Source organism: Lytechinus variegatus, chromosome 5, assembly GCF_018143015.1.
Source record: "Lytechinus variegatus isolate NC3 chromosome 5, Lvar_3.0, whole genome shotgun sequence".
NCBI classification, from domain to species: Eukaryota; Metazoa; Echinodermata; class Echinoidea; order Temnopleuroida; family Toxopneustidae; genus Lytechinus; species Lytechinus variegatus.
The window spans coordinates 2,550,846-2,572,667 of record NC_054744.1 but is presented as its reverse complement, the minus strand read 5'-3'; the positions used below and the strand labels follow the sequence as shown (position 1 = coordinate 2,572,667).

The 21,822-nt window shown below is 39.3% G+C and overlaps 1 protein-coding gene across 1 annotated transcript; it reads left to right on the top strand.

Moving 5' to 3' along the window:
• The first annotated feature begins 4,730 nt into the window (after nucleotides 1-4,730).
• On the top strand, nucleotides 4,731-14,053 carry LOC121415058 (FAST kinase domain-containing protein 5, mitochondrial-like). Its single transcript, XM_041608136.1, has 5 exons — nucleotides 4,731-6,387; nucleotides 6,941-7,035; nucleotides 7,844-8,006; nucleotides 12,557-12,753; nucleotides 13,920-14,053. Exons 1-5 carry the CDS (start codon nucleotides 4,869-4,871, stop codon nucleotides 14,004-14,006), a joined length of 2,061 nt encoding a protein of 686 aa, XP_041464070.1. The 5' UTR covers nucleotides 4,731-4,868; the 3' UTR covers nucleotides 14,007-14,053.
• The last annotated feature ends 7,769 nt before the right edge of the window (nucleotides 14,054-21,822 follow it).

Sequence of the window (21,822 nt, the reverse complement as noted above, 5' to 3'; positions counted from 1 at the left end):
ATGGTTGTGGTGACGGTTGTGGTGATGATGATGGTGATGCTAATGATAGTGGTGATGATGATGATGACGAGATGTAATTTTGTTATTTTGTCTTTGAAAAAATTAAGTAGTGCAAAGTTGAATTCATTTAAAGTTTATTATGAAAATAGCAGAAAAAAAATTGGTATGCGTTCGAGGAAAATCCATCCCCCACCAATCTTTTTCAAAGGTAAGATTTTTTTTTTGCCCGGGGGGGGGGCCACTTCCATTCACGAGTGGATACCATGCGCGACCATGGGGTCTCGAAAAGCACCCTAAACACGTAATTTCCATATTCTGAAAATGCACCCCTTAACAAGTATTGGCGTGTGAAACCCTACCCTTAACAAGTATTGGAAACAAAACGATACTCTTGGCAAATATTCCCTGAAATGAACCCCTAAACAAGTACAGGAATGTTTTATTGTTACGGGTCCTTCGGTCGTCGGCTTTACCTTATTTGGTTTAGTACGACCCCACCTTCTACACCTCGCGCAAATCGGACTCTAAACACGAAGTGTTGGAGCAAAAAGGACATCCTTTATAAAACATTTTGATTTTGTTTTATCATCCCCGCAAATTAGACCCTAAACACGACGGTTTTCCTAGCGAATTAATAGATACCCTTTTTTCGTTATTTTTGTGTTTTTGACACCCTTATCACGTTACGTAGGTAACGTGCCCTATCGTGAAAAGGACATCCTTTTTACGTTTTTTTTTTGGTCGCGCATGGTATCCACTCGTCAATGTAAGTGCCCCCCCGGCCCCCCGGGTTTTTTTGTGACGGCGTAGGCCTTTGCAAGCAGCTATTATTATGGTAAAAAAGTAAATGAAATGTCAAGAAATACATGATAATGATTTTTATGGTACATTTTAGTAGGCCTATATCAATTCATACTTGTTATCAAAAAGAAAAAAGTGGGTCGTTACGGACCATTAAAAATGGGAAATTTGGGCATTTTATATTTAGGATAGAGCAACTGCTCGTTATAGACGTCACAATAAATCAAGCATTCTAAATTCATCAACTCCATTTTTTGTCAAATAACACCTTCATCGATAGTTTGAAATGATTTTTCTCATATTTTCATCATCTTTTTATCAGGGTGAAATTCCCCTTTAATTTACAAAACAGATTCGCAAACAATATCAAGAGTAGTGGGAGGCAAGGGTGGAAATCTAAGGTAGGGGACCAGGGGCTGGAAAACAGGCAAAAAAAAACAAAAACAAACTAACAAAAAAAAAACAAAGGAAGGTTTATCACCCCCAAAAGAAGGTCGTCTCGTCCAAAATACATGTTTTACTTCGATTTAAATGATGTAGGCCTATTTCTTTCCATCATATATAAAAGAACAAAAATAGTAGGGGGACATTTGATAATGTGCCCCTACTATTTTGGGTTAGGGGGAAGTGTCCCCCTGGGATTTGCTCCCATGTGGGTGGGGGGTGCTGCACCTCCTTTCGGAATCATTATGGAACAGTGTGAATAGTTGCTGTGATTTCGATCTCATACCTATAAAAAAAAATAGAACAAAAGAACGCCTTGACCACAGGCCAAAATGCCTAACAATTTTTCCGCGGCATTAACAACTCTCGTAAGGGGCGCTCCATTTATAAATAGAGTTGCATGTGTAGCTGTCTATGGCAACAGAATCCATCGCAGAATTGAAGCCAGAAGCGTGGGAATTTGGCAGAAAATTCAAGAAAAGAACCGGTGAGTACCGATTTAAGAGTAATTATATATTCATTAACATTTATTGAATCATAAGAATAAAGATTTTTTACGGAAAGAAAGCTTGGTTCTAAGCTAGGGCTGCCCAAATGCGCGTGAGTGGAGTCTCAGTTTCTTAACACGGGTAAGTATTGCGGTGTCGCCTAGAGTGGGTTTAATTTTGCATGATTTCGAACTTAGACCTGAGTTGAACAGGTGAGGAGGTGCACAGATAAATTATAAAATTATTTTTTAAATCCAAGTTGGATTTAAAAAATACTTGCATCTGCCGATAGATTATCAGGAATCACAAAAATTGTTTTTAATCGATAAATATATAAATTACTTTATGATATTTATCAACCGAAACAAATATTTTGCGAATAGTGATTTTTATTGACAAATGCAAGCATTTTTAAAATCTAAGTTGCAGCTCTGCACGCGCAGACGCATGTTACCGCGTGTGTATCTAGGTATCAATAACAAAAGCAATAAAAATGGCGGAGTAAACAGACGGGGTGAGTGAACGCTCTTGCTCTTAACTTCTTTCAATTATGGCAGTGTATACAGCCACACGCGTGTGTCTTTACCATCCAGCCACACGCGTGTGGTTATATCCAGAACACCTATCTGTGGATACCGCCACACGCCGCCAGTAATAACAGTAAAACGCGTATGTAGGTCTGACCGTCTATATCACGATCAAAATAACCTCATTTCTTCATTAAATTCTTACATTCTAAACCACTCTGATTTCTTTAAATCGTTTCAATTTCATTCTCACCGTCTTCTTTCCTTGCTTTTCTTGTCTTGTTACAAAAGGCCGCCTGTTAAATAGCAAATTTCCACACTTTTTCTACTTGTGTCGATTCTCTACTGACTCTAGGCTATGTGCGTGTACGTGCGTACGTACGAAACTCGGGATTCGTACATGCTTAACGCTTGGTACGAAAATTATTCGTACCAAACGTAAACGTAACCCAAACTGTGTATGTCTACTGCGCTGCGCTAACGCTGTATGGGTCTGCCACCGTACCGCGAAGGAAGCCAGAATCGACACAAGTAGAAAAAGAGAATTTGCTGTTAAACAGACGACCGTTTGTAACAAGACAAGAAAAGCAAGGAGAGAAGACGGTGAGAATGAAATTGAAATGATCTAAGGATATCAAAGGGGTTTAGAATGTAAGAATTTAATGAAGAAATGAGGTTATTTTGATCGTGATATAGACGGTCAGACCTACATACGTGTTTTACTGTTATTACTGGCGGCGTGTGGCGGTATCCACAGATAGGTGTTCTGGATATAACCACACGCGTGTGGCTGGATGGTAAAGACACACGCGTGTGGCTGTATACACTGCCTAAATATCATTATTAGTGAATGAAAAGTAAAAATAATTAACAATTGGGAGTAAACATAAAACTTGCCCATGTACATAACTTTGGGCGAAAAACATACTAAAACTAAAATTGGTGATTTAGGTCTAGGTTCAACACGGGTAATCCTGTCCGCTACGGAAAGGCATGTAAAGCAAATCCAGGCGTTAGTGGGGAGTGACCATACGTACAGTATATCTATGACTTTCACTCCCCAAAACGCCCCAGGATACACAGACTCGGACCAGGAAAGCTAAGGGAAGAAAGAAAGCAAAATGTGACATCAGCCCACCTAATGAATATTCATGACAACTGTTTTCACAAAATATTGCTAAACTTTAAAATCCAAAAACCTTGTTAGGCCTATTTGTTTTCTGATTTTGATGAAATTTTCAGCATTTTGCTCAGTGAAATCTTCTCTATTTATCAAACTATAAATACTTTCAGCCTGGACCATCCCTTTAAATAAAGGTAGCCACTGTAGCAGTGTAGGTACTACTAGGTGCAGACATAAGTTCTTCCTGAAGTTTTTTCCACTGATGGACCACTGTTGCTGAAGAAGTGGCTGGTTAGTTGTGTTCTGGAACGTCTTTGGAACAATTTTCTAGAATGACTTCTAAGAAATTTTTTAGGTTGAGAAGAAACTTTGGGCTGAATTTCCATTTGTAAAATAAATAAGATCTGCTTTAATTCTCCTCTCCTCCAAAGATTCAGATGGAATTCGCTTGTTGCCAAGATGTTGACATTTGGTCTGTACGACTGTACCTTTTCTAGTTTCTCAATGTTCTTGGTTAGTGGGCTACGTGCGGATGACTCATATTCTAACGGTAACGCTGAGCGAATTAGGGACTGATACAAATAGTAAATTTATTCTCATCAAGTCCAGTAAAACAAAGTCTAAATATTTTTCGTCTATATGGTTTGTAGGGGTGAGATTATTACTCATTACCTTGCCCAAGTCAGTTTGATTTGTCACTTCTAGTTCTTGCAGATTGACTCCACTTACCGTGTATTGATAAGTGAGACAAAGAAAGAAGAGAGATTTCATCATTTTTGAATGGCTCAATTGAAAGGGAAAGAAGAAATTGGACAATCTGGAAAGGAGATAGAAAGGGAAGAAGATAGAAGAGAGTCTGATTGAACTTTCAGAACAGGAAACCATATGTTTACCAATTCCAAGTTAAGAAAGTATTACTCATTCTTATTCCGGCTAAACTTCTGACGCACACACATTTTATGGGTTTCTTTTATGACTACATTCCTCCTTACTAAAAGGTCCACTCCTCCTAATATAGAGTAAAGTTATGACTACAGATTGTTTTGGTCAAGTGTCCAAGGTTGACCAACACTTGTTTGGCTGTAGAAAGTAAAGTGCAATGGAGTATATGCACATACATGTAGTACCTATGCTATATGAGTGGACATTTTAGTACTTTATTATACTTCTTTAGAGATTGAAATAGTTTCTGTTTGATCAAGTCTACAAAAATTTAGATAGTTCCTCTTGTTACGTACAAGATATCACTTTGAACCAAGTCACAGAGTTATTTCATCCAGTCCACTGCCATGTTGCTTAGGTGTGCCGGGTCACTTGTTTACTTTCTGGTGGTCCTACATGTACATTGTAGGACCCCTGTTACACCTATAATACCTTATTGAGCTGCAGAGTATCTTTACATGTTTCATTCATTTTGTGATAGGTTTCTTTTTTCTTTACACAGGTATACTTGGGTCTTTCTGCTGCAACCATCTGGACCTTGAGATGTCCAAGAGCATTTTCTGTGTGCTAAGGCAAAGGCTTTGCTGCAAGGGCTTTGGCTACAGATTCACATTCTCTGCTAACACTTTAGTCCAAAGACCTGATGAACCATGGCAACGGTTATCCTTCATTAGGGCCAATTCGTCACGCTCTAGGAGCAACATCATGCGTGACAAAAAGAGAGCCATACAGACAAATGTACTGGAGGTCATCTATGGTGGGAGAGATAATATTCCAGAGGAAGTGGCAAGGAAAGAATTAGCTCAACCAATAGAGGAAGAAGACCTGAGTGAAGATGAAGAACCTGGCCTTGGATTAAAAGGTTCAGAGATTAAGCAAAGAGCCTTTTTGAAGGAATCCAAGGGGTATGAAAGATCATCTCTTGATTTGATTAATGCACTTTGTTTAGAATCTGAGTCAAGTACCAAAGACGCTGTCCATGATTTTCTAACAGCATTAGCTGAGGGAAGTACTAGGCAAAGGGATGTCGTAAAAGATATTAAGTGTCTTTGTGAACTGCCACATAGTCAAAGATTGTTGATAATGGAATTGATGAAAACTGAAAAACTTGGAGAGTTTTTATGCAGAGCCATGCCAAGTATGGAAACAGACACCTTTGTACAATCCTTGTTGATTTTCTACTGGTGGGAATTAAGGTTAAGTGCGTCACAGAACAAAGTCATAGAGAAGGAGTGTCTTCAAAGGATATCGTCATGGGACGTTGATACCCTGCTGCTGGTGACCGACTGGTGGATCTGCATGGCAGGTGCAAGTTCCTGGTCCTTTCACAATGAGATGTTATCAGTTTTGAGGACATCCTGGACAAAGCTGTCTGCCCAGCAGATGGTGCAAGCATTCTACCTGTGTGGACAATTCAAGAGACCTGCTCAACAGCTAATGGACAAACTTGTCCTCCTTGCAGAGGGTTTTGTGGATGAACTGTCCCTGACAGAAATTGCAGCAATCTGCAATGGTATGGTCAAGGTAGCTTGTCGGCTGCCACGCAATAGCATCTTACCAGATGTCATTTCTTCAGCATTATCCAAAGACATCCAACTTGAGTCGGATATAGAGAAGTACAATGTTGTTACAATTATGAGGTTCCTTGGACGTTCCTACCATTACAATGCAGACTTGTATAGCAAACTCTCTGTTAGTCTTGTTCCTTACATATCAGATATGCATTATCTCGCATTACCTCACATATTAGGGGTTTTTGCAAGGGCAGCCTTTCTCAGCAAGCCTCTATTTCTAGAAGTGTTGAGATGCTTTGATCATTCCAAGGCTAACCTTAAAGACTATTACCTAACGCTCTGGTCATTTTGCAAACTGAATTATACCCCGGATGAATTCAATCGATTTCGAGAAGTGGCCATTGCAAGAATACAAGAAAAGAAAGAATGGATGAATGATAGTCCATTTCTGTCTGTCAAAACACTTGTGCCTCTCACCTTTGTTGGGATATATCCAGTGGAACTCATCCAAAGGATATTTAGCCCTCTTTATCTCAAGAAAATCATAGGTGAGTTTTTATAGTCTTTCAGAGTTGATAGATTATTTGAATGCAGTTATGCTGTACTTATGGCTTATATGTCAAATACACCACCACAAAAAGTAGAGTGGAATAAAAGAGAGAAAATGAACTGCTAAAGCCTGCAACTCTGGAAATTTCATTAAAAGTAGATGTAAAATAATGTGCCAGTTTATGTTTTATTCATTTGCATTACACAATGATGTACATAGAAAATAGACGTACCCTAATGCTATGCCAATTTTTACGATTTACTTGTTTCCATAAAAAATGATGTGCATTAAAATAGACGTAAACTCCATGTAAAGTTGTGCGAATTTCGTGTTATACTTGTTTTCGCAAAAGAGTGATGTGCATTTGTGCTCATTATGGGTGGTATGTAAATGATATAGCTGATGATGCCACTTATAAATATATCTTTTATTTTAAAGTATGAAATATTTCGATTTCCTCTCCAATAATGTAAACTGTGTCCTTCTCGTCTACCAGTAGATACTCCACTGTATGATCCTAATGTATGCTAGATTGTACGTTTATTTGACAGGTTGTTGCCCTCCTGATGTCTACAAACACTTGTATTGCCTAGATTGTTCTGTAGCTATAGAATGCCCAGACTACACGGGACCAAGACTGCCAAAGGTTAGGATAAAAAATTCTGGTAAAGTGACCAGGGGTTGGTAACACGATGCTTAGTAATTGATCATAGAACAAATTTTTACAATTGATTGCATTGAAGCAATCATAAAATCAATTTTACGATCAGGGTTCGGTAACACAATGCTCAGCAATTGATCCTCGAACAAATTTTATGATTAATTGCATTAATCACATTGTACAATCAATCCATGAAATTAATCATACGATCAGTCATAAAGCTGATGGAGGCCCAGCAAGTGAGGGGTCGAGGTTTAAGGTCATGGATATCTACAATCAGGCTCGTCTCTGAGAGAGAGCTATTTCACTTGACCTATTTACTTTTTGAGAGAAGAATGATTTATTGTCAAGCATTTCAATTTGAAGCTGAAATACAATTAAACTGCTAATCTTATGAAAGAAAAAAAAAAATGCTGAACAAGCTTAGTGGATCAGTCCAAGTGTAGTTAGCAATTTAGCACAGCTTATGAAATGAAAGGTGATAAGACTTTGAGGAAGGGGAGAGAATAATAAGCTACATTTTTACCTTGTTCATATTTGCTCTGCGGCGGCCGTATGACGAGTCAAAAACAGCTGTTTTAAAAATTTTGTATGAGCTTTATATAGGTGGTTTGAATAAAACTGAATAAATCGGATGTTTACAACTTGCCGTAAGGGTGCCATGGAGCAAATGTGACCGAGATATTACCAAAGTAAAGGGCCCACACTGTTGGTCATTTGATAGACATGTGGTCGCTAAAGTAGCTTTGGCTGTGTGCATGAATGGTTGTTTCATCTTTTCTTTTTCTTGTAGAGTATCCTTTCCCGTCACAACCTGGTACCCCATGGTTCATCTCATGTCGTGAAAGATGAAAGACAGTCTTACGCTGAAATCATTCCCATCCTGGCTAGAGTGCTCGGAAGTGAAGATGCTTTCTTGGTTCATCCTATCTTGGATCACATCCGCACACCTGTTGGTAAGACATGTATTCCAAGACTGTATTCACTTGACCGTCAAGAAGTTGGTCTACTTCTCATATAGTCTAATACCACCTGGGCTGAGCCCATTTTGGTCTACAATCAGTTTAGGCTACTTCTCGTATAGTCTAATACCACATGGGCTAAGCCCATTTTGGCCTACAATCAGTTTAGGCTACTTCTCGTATCTATACCACATGGGCTAAGCCCATTTTGGCCTACAATCAGTTTAATAATAATAATAATAATATATGTAATTTATAGTGCGCCAAATCCACTCGGCAGAATGCTCAAGGCGCAGTGAGAGAAGAAAGAAAGAACGAAAGAGAATAGGTACAAATATAATAATAATCGATCCAGGAACAATTAAGAGTAAGAGGCATTGAATAGACGAGTCTTAAGGTAACGTTTAAAAGTATCAATGGACGTGCATTCACGAATTGTCAGGGGAAGACCATTCCATAGAACAGGGCCAGCATGCGCAAAAGCCCGAGCCCCCCATGTTTTAACGGATTTGGGAATAACTAGGGAACCGGAGTTTGATGAACGGAGGGACCTCACTGGAGTGTATTTGCTGATTAGATTAATATTGTACTGTGGAGCAGAGCCGTTAATTGCATGGAATACAAGGAGAAGGATTTTGAAGATGATGCGATCGTTGACCTTTAACCAATGAAGGGATTTCAGAATGGGTGTGATATGAACATGTTTTTTAGATAGGGTGACCAAACGTGCTGCAGCGTTCTGGAGCTTTTGGAGTTTAGACAACTGGGTGTTGGGTAAATTGTAAAGTAAGGCATTCCCGAAGTCAAGTCGTGAAGAAATCAGAGCGTGAACCAATTTTTCAGTAGCAGATTTTGACAAATATTTCCTGATGAACCCAATATTTCGGAGCTGATACCTTACAGACCTACAAATGTTGGTTATTTGATTTGACATAGACATTCCATAATCTAACATGACACCTAGGTTACGACACGTCTGGGACACATTAATGATACATCCCGAAAAAGAGACGGATGACAGCTTGACCTTACTAAGTTGAGCCCTTGAACCAAATAGAAGGAACTCAGTTTTGGAGGGATTCAGTTTCAATGAATGACTATCCAGCCAGGAGTGAATGTCAGCTAAACAATTCTCAAGAAGGGCAATTGCATTTGTTGCATCAGCCTGGTTGGGTTTGAAGGAGAGATAGAGTTGGATGTCATCGGCATAGATATGATAATGGATATTATGACGTTGTAAGATATGTCCCAAACTAATCAAGTAAATCGAAAACAAAGTGGGTCCGCCCACAGAACCCTGCGGTACACCGTGAGAGAGAGGCATACTACTAGATGTGCAGTCATTAATACAGACAATCTGCGAGTGACAGGAAAGATATGACTGAAACCATTTGTATGCCTGACCCCTAACACCAAATGAACTGAGTGTATTAAGAAGAACAGTATGATTGACAGTATCGAAAGCGGAAGACAAGTCGAGTAAGAACATGGCTGAGATATTTCCTTTGTCCATACCCTGAAGAATAGAGTTGGACACATTGACCAAGAGAGTTTCCACACTATGGTTGGGACGATATGCAGATTGAAAGGGATCAAATAAATTGTTGTCAGAAAAATAATCAGAAAGTCTAGAAAAAACAACCCTTTCAAGAATTTTGAATAAGAATGGCAGATTAGATACAGGACGGTAATTTTGCAGTACCTCTGGATCAAGAGAACTTTTCTTCAGTAGTGGAGTGATATAGGCAACCTTCAAACAAGTAGGAACTTCAGCCTGATCAATACTTAAATTAACTATCTGAGAAATAATGGGAGCAAATGTAGTGCAACATTCTTTTAACAAAATGGTAGGAATCGGGTCTAACTGGCATGATTTAGGTGGTATTTTCCTAAGAATTGATTGAATCTCATCTGGATTGGTAGGATGCAGAGTCTCAAGTAAGGTCGCAGTGAACGGTTGAGGACAGGACTCATCTGGGTGAAGAGTGTCGCAGATAGTCCGAACTTTCGCTTGGAAGAACTGGATGAACGTCTCAGCCATAACATGACTATCAGTGTGACGCGGTAGAGGGGTAGACTTCTTTCGATTCAAAAGACGGTTAGCAAGAGAGAAGAGCTTGCGTGAGTCGCTACCACAGTCGTCAACGAGACCAACATAATGTGAGCGTTTCGCCTTCATCAGCATGGAGTTTACCAAGTTCTTCTGAGCACACCATAGTTCTCTGTCGATGTGTAGCTTACCGTTGGAACGCCATTTACGTTCAAGTCTCCTGCGTTTCCTCTTAGCTGCGGAGATATCAGGATTGAACCAAGGACAGTCATTACGGTTCTTGATGGTTCTCGTCTTGGCCGGTGCATGAGAATCCAGGAGTGTGCTGAGCTGAAGATTGTACAATTGCACAGCATTGCATACACTGTCCGTATCAGAGGCTGTAATGGTGCAGCTGGCAACATCATTGGCAAACGCTTCTCTATTTATTGCCTTGATGTTGCGACAGGTAAACGTGGAGTCAGTTCGAAGAGGCCTTTTATGACGAAGCCGGCAGGTGATGGCAGAGTGGTCTGAAATACCAGGAATAACCTTCAGACCAGAGCAAAGCAGATTATCAGAGTTCCTCACGATGACTGCATCAAGTGTATGACCTTTGTCGTGGGTAGGAGAGGTGACAATTTGAGATACACCATGACTACTAAGGAGATCTTTGAACTTCTGTGTGTTCGGTGAGGACAGACTGTCCAGGTGGATGTTCAGATCGCCTGTGATGACAATAGGAGATGGCTTGAGGAGAGTCATATCAAGAAGCTCAGAAAATTCGTCGAGAAAGGCAGAAAAAGATTGATTGCCAGGTGGTCGATATAAAACCATGATGTCCAAGCATGATGAACTGTTAGAAATGGTCCCGTGCATTGATTCAAAAGTGTCATGTTCTTGTGGTGGATTCAAAACCACATTGAGATCGTTCTTGTACAGGAAACCGACACCACCTCCGCGCTTGGAGACTCTAGGACGATGGAGAAAGGTGTAACCACTAGGTCGAAGATCTTCAATGACAGCATCGTCAGAGGTTGTTAGCCAAGTTTCACAGATACATGTAAAATCAAAATGGTGATCTAAGACAAAGTCATGGAAAATAGAGGATTTGTTGCGAATCGAACGAACATTAAGAATACCTAATCTAATATAGCTACCTACATGGGCATGGTTACTACGCCTACCACGATGTGTCTTCCGCTTTCTTTTAATTCCAAGAGATACAATCCGATTCCAGGCAGTTTGGTTGGCATCAAACCAACTCTTAAAAGAGAATTATTCCTTGTGTTAAATGAATGAAGTGTTTGAGAATCATATTTGTAGTGTGAAGTAATGGAACTAGTAATGTGTTTTTGAGACAGGTTAGATTGATCACTATTAGGACCTGGATTCGGATTGATATCACCAGATATCAGCAACAAAGTCTGAAATGTAGATTCGGAGTTTGCATAATATTGTACAGGGGCTCCAACATACTTCCCCTTTAAAACACAAGGTTGAGAGGAGTGCATAAAGCTGAAATCCAGTGCACATTCATGATGCTGGAGCTGACAACAGCACAATAGGATTAAACAAAGTCCAAGAGGCATCATTGTGTACAAGATTATTATTACAGTACTGTTAACAAGCTAACAATAGACCTACTGCACAAATTCTCAAGTAACAAAGGTGCATTCAACAAAGGTGACTAAACAGCAACTTATCTGGCAATGTACACGGAGAGTAGAGTAAAATGGCTGTACAGTGAACAGAGTGGTCAAGATCCAAAAATCAAATGAGTAATTACAACGAAATACAAGCTTACCAGCCACTCAAATTAGTCTACCTGCTTCCTAACATAGTAACAAAACACTTGATATAATCAATACAACATGGAAATACACAAAAATAGCAACAATGAGCAGAAAAGTAAGAGTAATGTGGAAGGGCCACCAGCAGGCGCACACAACCAACAAAAAAAAAAAAAAAAAAAAAAAAAAAAAAAAAAAAAAAAAAAAAAAAAAAAAAAAAAAAAAAAAAAAAAAAAAAGTTTAGGCTACTTCTCGTATCTATACCACATGGGCTAAGCCCATTTTGGTCTACAATCAGTTTAGGCTACTTCTCGTATAGTCTAATACCACATGGGCTAAGCCCATTTTGGTCTACTTCTCAGAGAGCCTAATATCACATGGGTGTAACCTTTGTGATCTATTGCCAGTTTGGGCTTATTGTCGTTTGGTCTACACTAAGCTTGTTCTAATATGCTCTAGTCTAATTTAATCTCATGCAGAGATTTATAATTTCCACTTTATCTACTATTTATTTTCCATTTTCTCATATTTTTATTATATTTTGGGGTCACAACATCAAAGTTTACACAAAACTTTTTGAACATACTAGATGTTGGGAGTATAATTTGTTTCTGATATGGCAATGGTGGACTGAGGCATAAATTTGACTGCACACATTCAAGAAGCCATCTATTTTTCTTTAACAGTAAACCTTAATACTGCTTTGTCTTTTACTACTGCAGATATTGAGATCCACCTGGATGAGAACAATCGACCCATCAATCTCCGTGATAAGAAGAAAAGCACCGAGGGCTCCATTACCAAGCTAGCTGTATTGGTAACCTTGGTGAATCACTACCGTAAGAACTCCTCAGAGCTCCTTGGTGTTCATGTCATGAAGAGAAGACAATTGAAGATTACTGGTTACCATTTAGTTGAGGTAATAAACTTGAAGGTGGTATTATAATAATAATGATAAATATATGTAATATTTCAACCCGTACACTCCGGGGAAGGAGGAGGGTTGAATCACCCCCCCCCTTAGACATTTTCGACGACCATTGCCCTGCGCAGAATTTTTTAACTGCACCACTCGCTGACTTTTTTATGATACCCGGGTGTGCGGTTGAAAAAGAGTATGATTACGCATAAATTAGAATAATTCATTATAAAAATCTTTTTATTTCTGAACATTGACCATCCAGCCTTGTAGATCACATCCCACACTATTATCATGCCAATTTTCACAGCATTTGCACGATCGGCGGCTGAGATCTCAAGTGGGGGGGCTGATTCACCCCCCCACCCTCCCTGGTCATATCACACCCCAAAAAGCCTGGTCTGGTTAGGGTTGAAGCCTTGTACAGTGTTTAATGTTTACAAGTGCATATTATCATTATTATTATTATGAATATTTTATTGTTTTTGTTGTTATAATGATAGTAGAGTAGCAATTTACCCTACAACTTACAGGGCTGGCACACCTAGACGATTCACCAGTATGCCAGCTCATGATGACATACATATAGCAAGCCATTTTATTATTTAATCCTACAGATGACTTTCCCCAAGTTAAATCTCTTGGGACCATAGAAATCTGTTTTTCACCTAGGAGAAATTTGACCTAGAAGATGATATTAACACATTTGCATATTCTAGTCCTAAATAATGCAACATAATTTGTATGCAGCTGTCACTAGTCAGTCGTGCAGCACATGCAAAGTACACACATATGCTGTGCTGCTTTTGGCTACATCGGCACTGCCCCAAACATCTTGGACGTCACTTCACACAGCAGGAGGAGGCAGAGTCAACGTCCCTGGATCTTTGAACAGAGTCAAAGCATATGCAATCTAAGATTCGTCAAGAGTTTTGGCATTCTGAACATTTCAACTGCATAATAAAGGTCATATAATGTTGGTGTACGTGGGCAGCACGCCCCATCTGCAACTTGTACATATGTATGTGTGTCCACCAATGCCCACTTGAGTTCCTGGCAGGGATTACCTTTAAAATGATGTAAAATTTTTAGTGATATGAAGAATGATCTCAGTAATGCCAACTCATTGTCACTTTTCTTTTTATTTCTCACCATTCTTTGCACAGATCCCTTTCGACGAGTGGCACAAGGTCAGGGGCCGGAATATAGGAGAAAAGCAAAAGTATTTGGCACACAAGATTTTCAATAGGTAGTCTCTACGCTCCATTCGTAGACAGTGTGCTCATCACCAGAATGTGGAGAAAGTGAAAGTAAGCTACATATATTCAACAAGGTTTTTCCAGTTGGTCTACAGCTGCTCTGTCTATTTTATGTTTGATCTCATCCCACATGATCTTATCCCAGTTCATCTACAACCACTTTTTCTAATGATAATAATGGATATTTAGAGGTGCTAAAATAAGAAGTACCATAGCGCATACAATGTATGAATACTAATTTAAATTTTGCAATAATAACCACGATCAGCCATTCTAAATAGAAAGGGAAATCAATTATTGAGGAAAACGGTATGTCTTAAGGGACGATTTGAAGCCAGGAATACTTGAAGTATTTCTTATTGGAAGAGGGATGACATTCCAAGTCTTGGCAGATAGATAGATAAATTTTCACTTGGTAAAAAACCCCAAAACCTAAACAGATACAGTGTCTGATTTGCATTGGGGCCATGCCATAAATGAAATATACCAAGTAAAAGGCACCCAATCTTAATATACATGAATAACACAAAACAAATTGCAATTCTTACCAAGTGATGATACAAGAGGTAAGTTAATACAGTTTTTGCTGCTACAGCAAAACGTTTATTTGGCAGAGGAGAGTTTCGTCCAGGGAATGCAAGGTCTGCATGTGTCAGTGATTGAACGAAGATTACGAGAGGGTGTGTATACATGTACTTTGATGGTATTATTAAGATATTCAGGTGCCAATTGATTCAGAATTTTGTATGTAACAGACTTAAAACTGAATACGAATTCTATTAACTGTTTGTTCTAATAGAGAATTGAATCACAAGATGTAGTATATACACCTGGGGCCCGTTGCAGAAAGAGTTGCGTTTAAACGTAAGTCAAAATATCAATCGCAAGTCTAAAATGCGCGCTGTTGATTGGTTGAAAATGAAGTTGTGCATGACTTTTTATAGTTGCAATCGATTGCAACTCCTTCTGCAACGGGCCCCTGGGCCTCATCTTACAAAGAGTTATGATCGATCCAATCAATAAGAATTATAGAAAGCCAGCAACATCTACCTCTACAATACATGTTTCTTCAAAATATTTTCTAGTTATGAGGTATATTCATACATTAACTGTTTTCTTGACAATGCGGTATGCCTCTCTTTGTTTTCAAGGACATTGTGCAAATTTCATAAAGAAAAAATTATGACATGGATGGATTTCCATAGAGTTAGGATTGATTGGATCAATCGTAACTCTTTGTAAGATGGGGCCCAGGGGAGTGTTTCATGAGAAGGTTTGTCAGTGATTTTCATGGACTAATTTGTTCTCGGCCAATCAGATGCAGTAAGCTAGCTTATGACATAAGTCAGTGAAAATGACTGCTGCCTATTTGTTATAAGGACTGCCCCCAGTTCAGTAATCTGTGTACAGCTAAAACTGTATTAAATCAACCGTAACCAATTCAAGTTTTTTGTTTTGTGGAATAAAGCTGTCAGAGCTCCTGTGTCTACCAAACAATGGTACATGTGTCCACCTACAACGGCTCTAGCCTCATTTGGTTTACCAGCCTTCCTACAAAAAAGATTACTTATCTTCTACAGGTTTTCAGGATCAATTGTCTGCTCCTTGACAGTGATCCTTGTCCGTTTGGCTGGTTCCTTGGGGGTGGGGGAATGCTTTTGCATCAGAGGGCAGGTGATGGTAAATTGCCTAAAATTTTTTCCCCCTGTCCACATTTACAGCAACCTGTCAATGCACCTCAGGGGAGGGGCTTGTGGGTGAGGTGATCACTAAAAGGCAACCACCATACCTTTCAATTTCTCCTTAGCTAATATCAGCCAGCTGCCTTTCAACATCCATGAAGGAGAGTTGCCATCCTTGTGCGTGAACATTTGCTCTTATGCTGAGAGCTTTGGCTGGAAAATATGAAAATTCCGATTCTCTTCTTCCGCAACCCTCATTTTTATCAATTCACCAAAACTCTGTGAAGACACATATTGGTGTCTTTTTGCCTGCTTCAATTCGTAATTTCCAGCCCATTCCAAACACCACTTTGAAGGTTTCATCTTTAGATGCTTGAGTGATATCCCCTTTTATTCAACATGATCTTCCTATGTCTGTAATTCCACACTGCAATCACTAACCGATTCAAGAGTGTTTTGTTTGGTCGAATAGAGCGGTCAGAGGATGGCTCCTGAATTGACAGTTACCCGGTAAAACTCTACCAACTTTTCAACCATTTTGCCCTCGTGACTTGGACGTCAATTTATAGTATGATTTGCGCCATCTTACAGAATGCTCACCATGTTTTGAGATGGCATTCTTCCTTGTTTTGCAAACATTTTATTTCATTTTGCCACACCTTGACTAATACTTCCTCTCATTTAGGATTCGCATCGCTGCTAAGTAGTGACTATGTAATGCGGTTTTGGATATGAACATGATGTTTTGCTTCTCTTTCCCCCTATAACCCCCCACTATAACTTAGTCTAGATCCAGATCTAAACTATTTTTTAAAAATTCATGATGGCCAAAGTTAGACTGTCTCTACGACGTAGTAGAACTAGATCCAAATTAATAGAAAAGGACAATTAAGAGCTTACCTCATCTCTTTTAGAGCACAAAGCAAGTGTCACCCTTCTTATGACTCTTGATGCTGTTGCTCTACTGCAGCCATGGATAGTGGCTGAACTATCCAGCACAGATCCCGTGACATAGAACCGCAGTGCCACAAAAATTTGAAGTGATGGGGTTAGTGCATTGCTATGGCTCAACTACATTCATCATTAACTGCCATGTCAAAGATAACTTCAGGCTGCCTTGGTTGTTTACTGACATTGTGAAGTACAGCACATGCCATGATGACATCTGAAGCTCTGTCTGGTCGCATTTTGAGTCCTTTGGCAAGCTTGATGAATTTGTCTTTTCTATGGACCCACAGGTCCCTTGCCATCCACTCCCCAAAGTTCCTCCAAATCTGCCCAGAGATGGTTATGTTTATTTAGTTTTAGGGCAATTTCGGCCCACGTCTTTTCTTTGTCTTGAAATGTTATGTTTAAATTGAGTTTTGGTCACAAAATGTCCTCCCTTGTTGGCTTGCATCTTGGACTTTGTCACAGGAACCAAATGGTGAAAGCGCTGTGTTCCCTAAACTGTTTTGGCATCATGGAATCTTTATGTTAATTCTGAGTCATGCTTTGCGATTTCTTTTGGTGTTACATTAAAGAAGTGAATGCCTAGGATACTCTGGGTTCAGAAAGTCCATTATTGCATCGCTTGTAAGAATTGGGTTTGTGTACAGGCACTGCAGACTAGCCTTATTGAGCAACCGCTTCGCTGTCCCTCCTATTCTGTCACATGCACTCTTCCCATGACGTGTTGCTAAGATGTTCACAATTTGAACATGCAATTGTTAACTTTAGGCTTTCATTATGTTGATTGAAATTATTGCGGAAAGTGGCCAGTGAGTCGACAGGATGCTCCCAAATCAAGAATATGCCATCTATATACTGAACAAACAGTGCCGGTTTCTGAGGATGGTTTGACAGAAATTCCTCCTCTAGTGCAGCCATGCAAATGCTGGCAAATGCAGGTGCCATTTTCATGTCCATGGCCGTAAGAAATAAAAGATTGATTGGAGTTAAAATGAATGAAATACATTATTAATCTTGCTCTCAGGATCATGACTTTTCAATATAATTAGGACCCCACTATAACTTAGTCTATATCTAGATCTAAACTATTTTTTAAAAATTCATGATGGCCAAAGTTAGACTGTCTCTACGACGTAGTAGAACTAGATCCAAATTTATAGAAAAGGACAATTAAGAGCTTACCTCATCTCTTTTAGAGCACAAAGCAAGTGTCACCCTTCTTATGACTCTTGATGCTGTTGCTCTACTGCAGCCGTGGATAGTGGCTGAACTATCCAGCACAGATCCCGTGACATAGAACCGCAGTGCCACAAAAATTTGAAGTGATGGGGTTAGTGCATTGCAATGATGAAATCTGAAGCTCTGGTTGCATTTGGAGTCCTTTGGCAAGCTTGATGAATTTGTCTTTTCTATGGACCCACAGATCCCTTGCCATCCACTCCCCAAAGTTCCTCCAAATCTGCCAAAAAAGGTTTATGTTTATTTAGTTTGAGGGCAATTTTGGCCCACGTCTTTTCTTTGTCTTGAAATGTTATGTTTAAATTGAGTTTTGGTCACAAAATGTCCTCCCTTGTTGGCTTGCATCTTGGACTTTGTCACAGGAACCAAATGGTGAAAGCGCTGTGTTCCCTAAACTGTTTTGGCATCATGGAATCTTTATGTTAATTCTGAGTCATGCTTTGCGATTTCTTTTGGTGTTACATTAAAGAAGTGAATGCCTAGGATACTCTGGGTTCAGAAAGTCCATTATTGCATCGCTTGTAAGAATTGGGTTTGTGTACAGGCACTGCAGACTAGCCTTATTGAGCAACCGCTTCGCTGTCCCTCCTATTCTGTCACATGCACTCTTCCCATGACGTGTTGCTAAGATGTTCACAATTTGAACATGCAATTGTTAACTTTAGGCTTTCATTATGTTGATTGAAATTATTGCGGAAAGTGGCCAGTGAGTCGACAGGATGCTCCCAAATCAAGAATATGCCATCTATATACTGAACAAACAGTGCCGGTTTCTGAGGATGGTTTGACAGAAATTCCTCCTCTAGTGCAGCCATGCAAATGCTGGCAAATGCAGGTGCCATTTTCATGTCCATGGCCGTAAGAAATAAAAGATTGATTGGAGTTAAAATGAATGAAATACATTATTAATCTTGCTCTCAGGATCATGACTTTTCAATATAATTAGGACCCCACTATAACTTAGTCTATATCTAGATCTAAACTATTTTTTAAAAATTCATGATGGCCAAAGTTAGACTGTCTCTACGACGTAGTAGAACTAGATCCAAATTTATAGAAAAGGACAATTAAGAGCTTACCTCATCTCTTTTAGAGCACAAAGCAAGTGTCACCCTTCTTATGACTCTTGATGCTGTTGCTCTACTGCAGCCGTGGATAGTGGCTGAACTATCCAGCACAGATCCCGTGGCATAGAACCGCAGTGCCACAAAAATTTGTAGTGATGGGGTGTAGTGCATTGCAATGATGACATCTGAAGCTCTGTCTGGTTGCATTTGGAGTCCTTTGGCAAGCTTGATGAATTTGTCTTTTCTATGGACCCACAGATCCCTTGCCATCCACTCCCCAAAGTTCCTCCAAATCTGCCAAAAAAGGTTTATGTTTATTTAGTTTGAGGGCAATTTTGGCCCACGTCTTTTCTTTGTCTTGAAATGTTATGTTTAAATTGAGTTTTGGTCTCAAAATGTCCTCCCTTGTCAGCTTGCATCTTGGACTTTGTCACAGAAACCAAATGGTGAAACTGCTGTGTTCCCTAAACTGTTTTGGCTTTGTGGAATCTTTTTGTTAATTCTGAGTCATGCTTTGCTATTTCTTTTAGTGTTACATTAAAGAAGTGAGTGCCTGGGATACTCTGGGTGCAAAAAGTCCATTATTGCATAACTTGTACGAATTGGGTTGGAGTACAGGCACTGCAGACTAGCCTTAGTGAACCGTTTCACTGTCCCTCTTATTCCATCCATGCACCCTTCCCATGACTTGTGGCAAAGAAGTTCCATTTTTCTTCTATATATTGAAATCCTCTTGATGATAGCAGAGATTGAGAGAATTGTTTCTGTTATACTGTCCAGCACAATCGGCTGTAAAATAGTGGATTATCTTCATGGCAAAGAATGTGTCTGGAGGTACAAATTGACGACACATTCTCTTGTGTCTTCTAAAAACATACCTCTTTTCCGATTAATTTCTTTTGAATGTATTTTTATTGTAATTATTATGTACTCTTGTTTTAAACTCGTGTGTAAACGCTGTGATATAGTTAACTATGGAGAGCATACTAAATGCTAGTTATTATTATTATTATTATGGTCGATTCTCCTCATTTCCAGTAGCAGACGTTCTCTATCTAGTTGCAGTCTCTCCTTTTCCACAGTCAGGCGCTCCACCTCTAGTTTTGACCAAACGGTCCCATATTCTCTTCCACAACCAGCTAGGTGCTACTCCAGTTGCAACCTACATGTACAGTTCCATACTCTTTTCCACAACCAGCCAGGCGCTCCATCAGACTTTCAACCGACCTCTTTCTCCTACAGGAATTTTTGGGGGGCAGGTGCCCACATGCCCCCATAGTTCCCCTGCCTTGCCTTTTATTTCATTCACTCCTCTTCCTCCTCCTCTTTATTTAATTCGAATTGGAAATCTTCTTTTCCTCTCTTCTTCTTTTTTCTTATTTCCCCTTTATTCTCCTCTTGCACTTTTTTGTGGCTCTTTAAATTTGAAGTAGAACTCTTCTTGTAATTCTTCTATTAAACTCTCCCATCAAATATCACATGAACAAAGTTTAAACAATTATCTTAACAGTTATAATATAGAATGTTTTTTTCATGGACCTAAATCTAAAAATTATGTAATTTTGTCCTCGCATACATATAATATCTCCTTCCCTCAGAAAGGCTGTTAATGTATTTTGGCGCCAAAAAATTGAATTTTGTTTTATTGCTGAAATGGAAAAAGCAAGTCTTGAACTTTCTTCTGGTACCATTCTCAATGTGACGTCATTGTGACATATGGTAAGCGATCTGAAAACACCAGAGGATACAACATCTAAGTTTGGCTAATAATCAGAAATTATTGCACATCATGATTCACTGTGCGATTTCAAGTCATATATATGCATGTTGAGATGAGGGTCAACTCAAAGGATGATGCAGGAAACCAATCTTTAGCTGTAGCTTTCGTCTTTATTGACTTCTTAAAGCGGTCTGTAAAGTCAGACTATTATGGTGACAGATAGTAATTAGGATGCCTATTGTATCTGGTACGCAATGACACAAACATTAAGAAAATTGATTTCCTTCTTTGAACATGCGATTGTGAATTTGAAGCTTACATTACGTTGATTGAAATTATTGCAGAAAGTGGCCAGTGAGTCGCCATGATGCTCCCAAATCAAGAATATGTCATCTGTATACTGAACAAACAGTGCCGGTTTCTGAGAATGGTTTGACAGAAATTCCTCCTCTAGTGCAGCCATGCAAATGCTGGCAAATGCAGGTGCCATTTTTGTGTCCATGGCTGTACCCTCCTTTGAAGATAGTGGCTGCAATCATATTGGAAATATACTGTGCGTTAATATGAATCCAAGCTAAAGCCTCTACGTCCAGAGTTACGTCCATATTAAATGTCTGTTGGTGTAGAGACTCTGAACATCCATGGTGACGAGGGTGGAACCAGGGACAGTTTTGATTGATTGGATCTATTTCAAGAAATCAGTGGTATCCTTGATGTAACTCTTTTATTTTTTTAGATTATTTTTTTAGGTATGGTTGAAATCTCCCATCAACAAACTGAGACATTGGCTCGGGTTAAATAGTGAGCCAGCACTTTTAGTCCTCTTGGTGGAATGATAGAATGCTCTTTAGTCACTGTGATAATTGATTCATCCTCAGTGATTTCCTGATTGGTATTACCCCAAATTGCAACAAAAGCAAGTTCTTTGTTACCACTTTAGACAGCTTGTGGACTTAAGGTAATAAGTAAAACTGACTAAAACCCTAGGTTCTTTAGGCAAAGGTACATGTATACCGCTTACCTTTTGTCAAGAAAAAAATAAAAGATTGATTTGAGTGAAAATGAATGAAATACATTATTAATCTTGCTCTCAGGATCATGACTTTTCCATATAATTAGGACCCCACTATAACTTAGTCTAGATCTAGATC

Coding starts and splice junctions, on each gene's coding strand:
- LOC121415058 (XM_041608136.1), top strand. CDS start 4,869: ATGTCCAAGAGCATTTTCTGTGTGCTAAGGCAAAGGCTTTGCTGCAAG. Junction 7,036..7,843: donor CGGGACCAAGACTGCCAAAG/GTTAGGATAAAA, acceptor TTTTTCTTGTAG/AGTATCCTTTCCCGTCACAA. Junction 12,754..13,919: donor CTGGTTACCATTTAGTTGAG/GTAATAAACTTG, acceptor TTCTTTGCACAG/ATCCCTTTCGACGAGTGGCA.